General features: G+C 33.7%; 1 protein-coding gene across 1 annotated transcript; it reads right to left on the bottom strand.

Moving 5' to 3' along the window:
• Positions 1–219: 219 nt before the first annotated feature.
• On the bottom strand, positions 220–4,547 carry gcgb (glucagon b). The gene is made up of 4 exons (XM_060827882.1): positions 4,453–4,547; positions 2,737–2,904; positions 820–957; positions 220–382 (listed from the first exon to the last, which is right to left on the bottom strand). Exons 1-4 carry the CDS (start codon positions 4,545–4,547, stop codon positions 220–222), a joined length of 564 nt encoding a protein of 187 aa, XP_060683865.1.
• Positions 4,548–5,116: the final 569 nt, after the last annotated feature.

Genomic DNA, 5,116 nt, shown 5'->3' with positions numbered 1-5,116 from the left:
AGCACAAAACTATCCTAAATGTCACGTAATGCTTCCAGTTTCTTTTTCCTAGACTACTGGTTAACAGATAGCTCATGTGAGAGAACTGCCTTATATTATGTGCAATATGATCTTATTGGCTAACCCATTGGAATCACATGACTGAAAAACAAAGTTGGTGGACCTATTGAGTATTTGTTGTACATTTATTGGATCTGGTTTCCAGTAGTTTCTTACTTCTTACCTTGCTTCAACAGTTTTGGAGTTTAAGAGCCAGTTCAAAAACTCCTTGGCAGCAATGGTGTCCAAAACAATATTAATTTCACTGGTGAAGGTACCATCAGCATGTCTTCTGTCCAATTCATCAGGAATCACTTCATTCAAAATTTCATCTTCTGAAAATCTAAAGATATAGAAAAACCTTTAGAACTCAAATAATCAATTGGACAAAAAATCGTTTAGCTCTCATGAAATGAATAGCCTTTTAGTCATAATAATGCAAACTTAGATCAGCAGCATAGCCAGTAGCATAAGAGCAACAATAACTTAAATTATGCAATACAATTCCTGCTTCATCATATTTTAATCTGTAAGTAATAATTGTTCTAATGATTTCATGATGATAATTCATGATGATATCTCCTACTTAACAATGAAACCACACTATTGGCAATTTACTTGGAGGCATAAATGAAGATACATTATTTACAAAGTAATTGAAAAGTGATTACTGCTTCTATTCAATATATCTGGTATAACATGTTTCAAACATAATTACTAAACAATGGTGCAAGTGCTCAGTAAAAAAATAGCTAATTGAGAATCATTTGAAACACTCACTCTCTTCTGCCACGTCCCTTTACTAGCCAGTTAATAAAGTCTTTTGCTGCCTTCTCCTCTAGGTAAGATCTTATATCATTAGCGTAACTTCTTTCTGTGTGTCTGGTCGGTTCAACATGTCTCTTGGAAATGCCCCTGCTAAATGTCAACAGCATTTCTCTTTATATAATCCAGAATATCTACAGTAATGTTAGCATGTCATATAAATTTTGTTAACACTAAACTTTATGTTAATCATTGACATCCTGACATACTAAAATTAATAATGCATAAACTTTTACATGGTTACAACTTACATGTACCATAATCTATCACATGCCATGATAATGGAAGTTAATTGTTGTGTAGTGATTTACCAATAAGGATGATGAGTGAAAGCAGCACCTTTCTCTGAGCTAAATGTTTCATTTTTACAAGATTAAATCGTTGAATCTTGAATGTCTGTGTAGCTTACCCACTTTGACGCTTGCTGTAACTTTTAAGTGAATCAACAAAGCGTTTTGCTTTGAAGTAGTCAGAAAGAGAATCTACATCGCTTGTGTAAGTTCCTTCAGCATGCCTCTTGGTTTTGTCCCTGTTAAATGTAAATTAAATCGTATAAGTAACACGACAGACTTTCTTTCCTAATAAATGATATCATATTTGTAGTTTCCAAAGTGTGATTGTTGCAAATTAAATAAGTAAGCATAGCTCTAATTGGCCCCTTGACGCTGAATTAGATGTGTAATATTAATATCACAGGGTTAACTAGCAGTAAGTGGAAAATTGACTTATATCAGACAGAAATCATGAACAAGAGCTTTTCAAGTCTTTACAATTATAAGGAGAATATTTTAAAAGCTGACTTCCATTAATAAAGTTGATCATTAGTAATACAAATCTTTTGGCTAACTCCGTTACTAATGCCAGATACCAAGACGTACAATAGTGAAATATTACTGAGAAAGGGCTAATGAAACTGCAGAAGATTGAAGTGCTTAGGATTGATAATTCTGAAGTTTACATTCCAATGTGTAGCTTTGCTTTTCAAAAAATAATAGAAGTATTAAATTTTATGTGCATTGAGTGCAAAGAAGAAAGCAAACAATGAATTTCAGAAGTTGGACATTGTAAAACAAAAGTAGCAAATGCTGTACACATTGTGCATTTCAGGCAGCATATATGGAGAGAACAAACAGGAAATATCAGGTATACTTCTTCCTTAGATAACTGCAGAGGCAGGAAAATTGAACACTTCCGAATATTAGAATTTTAAATTATCATGGAAGCTGAATTAATGTTATCTAACTTTGTAAAAAAAGATAACATATCAAAAGATATCTTGGAGTTTCCAAGATATTTAAGGAAATCAATGAAATTGATCTAGTAAAACTGTTCGGTGTGGATCAGATTTCAATTACAAAGGATATGAGATGGCAATGACTAATTGGTATAATCACTAAGCTATTATTTCAGAAACTCAGTGAATGTTTTCAGGGCCTAGTTTCAATTCCTGCCAAGGCAGACGGTGGAATTTGAATTCAATAAAAATCTGGAATTCCATTCCTTAGAATTATTTCCATCAATGTTGGCCACACAATCATTTTCGTTTTGCAGAACAACCCATCTGGTTCACTAGTGTCCTTTAGGGAAGGAGGTCTGCCATTCTTACTTGGTCTGGGCTACATATGACTCCAGACCCACAGCAATGTGATTGAATCTTAACTGTCCTCTGGACGATTAGGGATGGACGGAAAAGGTAGCTTAGCCAGTGATGCCCATGTCCCGTGAGTAAATAAAATAAAAGATGCACATTCAAAACTTTAGAGTTTAAGAGTACTGACAGAAATCTGAAGGAACTGTTTTCATCCAAGAGATTAGAAAATGAAAGCATTTTTCAATGTAAGTCTTGAGAAATCTTTATAGAAAATAGTTTACCCATTCCGTTTTGTGCTCATCAGCCATTGTACGAAGTCCTTAGCACGTCTATTATCCATGTATTTACTGTAATCACTGGTGAATGTGCCTTCAGAGTGCCGTTTCACATCCTCCAATGGGATCGATTGTTTTTCCAATGTACTGTTTGAAATGCATAGTTGTATGTTACTACATCTGTTTAACTGGAGAAGCTTATTTTAAAATTAATATTCCTACCTTAACAACACTACAAAAAGAATAAGAATAATCATTTATTTAACTTTGTATTTGCAAAATTTCGCTGTGTTCGGTTTGGGTGCCATATTGGAATAGCATGTTTTTGAATATACAAAGCAATCACAATGTAAATTGTGTTTCAAGTTGTACTGGTTTCCTTAAGTTAGGGCTTATATTTACATTCAAACATACTTACATCATCACAAATGTAAAATTTCCTATGAACCAGGTGCAATTGGACAGAATAGTTTTGAATTTTCTTTGCATTAAGAAGTGTTCATTAATCTATTTAAGAGTGGTAATCAGCTGTAGTTGTAGTGGTTTAGCTAAAAATTAGTTTACCACAAAAATAGGCATTTTAGTAAGACCAAGTAGTTAATGCACCAATTTTAAGTCATTAACATTTTTTTGGGAAATTATGCTAGTTTCATTGGTGTGCATTAGACAATTTTTTAGTAAATTAGAAACATGCCTACTCATGCCTTTACGCCTAAATAGGTACGTCATTTTAAGAGTTTCTATTAATTGTACATCAGGGATAGGGTCAGCAGAAGCCTGTCGAACTCATTACTTAGATTATATGCTTGGTCAGTTTAGGGTGCGGGTGATTTTCCAGCAGTATGTTTCTTAAACTACTGTTAAAGATTTCATAAATTTGATTTATGCTGAATGTAATGTCGTGAAAAAGTGCTGGATTTGCTGATTTCAGCCAAATACTAAGGAAGCATTAGGCCCATAATTTTCAAATCTCTGACCTCATTAATACATACAGTTCTTAAGCTATCAGTGCAAACAGATATTGTTCCAGCTATCCATTAATAAAGCAACATAAATAATAGACAAGCCTTCAACATACAAAAATCAATAAGGAAGATGAGTAAATTATATAAGCTCAAAAAGCAGAGAGTTACTTGGCTTCTTATCCGTTAGATTACCAGGCTTAGAGACAAGTATCCCAGACCTTGTTGTTTTAGCGTTGCTAAACTTATACTTACTTTAACTGCTGCCTGAATGATTGAAAACTCAGAACAATAGTGGATATGTGATATGCATAACTTTACTTCTTACATTGCAACAACAGTGGGGTTATCAACAACCATCTGAGCAATAATATACAACAATAATGAAACTTAGCTTTTAGTGGATGTATATTTTCTATTTTATATATTCTGTAGTGAAAATGTGCTTGACTTTCTGAACAGGTGGTCAACTTGTGGAATGCAATTTACATGGATATAATGAACTGTAGTATGAGATTTGTCTTAGCCTGCTTGGCACGCCTTCCTCATTCCTGAAGAAGGGCTTATGCCCGAAACATCAATTCTCCTGCTCCTTGGATGCTGCCTGACCCGTTGCACTTTTCCAGCAACACATTTTTCAGATTTGTAATTATGGTCAATTTACTACAATGTTCAATTTAAAGAAGAGAATATTCAGCAAGTTTGCAATGTATGTAAACATATTAACTGTCACAGTTCAATTTTGTGGTTTATTTCCTACCTGGATGTTTCTTCTGTGTCCTTCACTGGATTTTGACAACTGTTTTGCACTAGTATCAAAAGCAGCAAAATGGCAACGGAACCAACAGCTTTCATTTTATTCTCCTGCAGAATTTAAGTATAGATTGCATATTTCTGCTTTCACCAATTTATACAACCAATAAGCTAAAGTATGAGTAAAGGTTTCAGAAAGGTTCACAGAAAACTGTTAAAAATTTTATTGAGTTATGTAGGAATTATAACACAGAAACAGATTACTAATCCCAACTATCCATCTTTCTATTTATATTCTACATGAACAGTTGCCCTAATCTTGTGTGTCTGCCTTATTACCACTTTCCTTTATTCCCCATTCTCTCAAACTTGTGAAAGTAATTTGACCAATTTAATTAAAAACAGCATAACAGAAATAGGCACAGGAAATGTGAGACTCCAATTTTCATTAATACAAAAATTAGAACAGACGTGAAAGACAGAAAGTGGCATTATAAGACTGCTTAACAAACTAGATAAGAAAGATCAATTAAACAAACATCCAAGGGACAGAACATGGGATTAACCAAATAAACCAAGTAAATAGAACCTTATTGCCGGTAAGTCTGCTACAAAGAGGGGGACTGCAAGTAAAGCAATCCTTTTGATAATAGAATCCATACCTGTTTACA

This window comes from Hemiscyllium ocellatum, chromosome 7, assembly GCF_020745735.1.
Source record: "Hemiscyllium ocellatum isolate sHemOce1 chromosome 7, sHemOce1.pat.X.cur, whole genome shotgun sequence".
Taxonomy (NCBI): Eukaryota; Metazoa; Chordata; class Chondrichthyes; order Orectolobiformes; family Hemiscylliidae; genus Hemiscyllium; species Hemiscyllium ocellatum.
The sequence above is the reverse complement of the archived record's forward strand: the minus strand, read 5'-3'. Positions and strand labels throughout refer to the sequence as shown.

Bases quoted from the DNA above. Each gene is read 5' to 3' on its own strand.
- gcgb (XM_060827882.1), bottom strand. From the start codon at position 4,547: ATGAAAGCTGTTGGTTCCGTTGCCATTTTGCTGCTTTTGATACTAGTG. The intron at 2,905-4,452 runs GTAGGAAATAAA...AAACAGATGTAG, and splicing joins GACACAGAAGAAACATCCAG to TAACATACAACTATGCATTT. The intron at 958-2,736 runs GTAAACTATTTT...GTTGACATTTAG, and splicing joins ATGAGCACAAAACGGAATGG to CAGGGGCATTTCCAAGAGAC.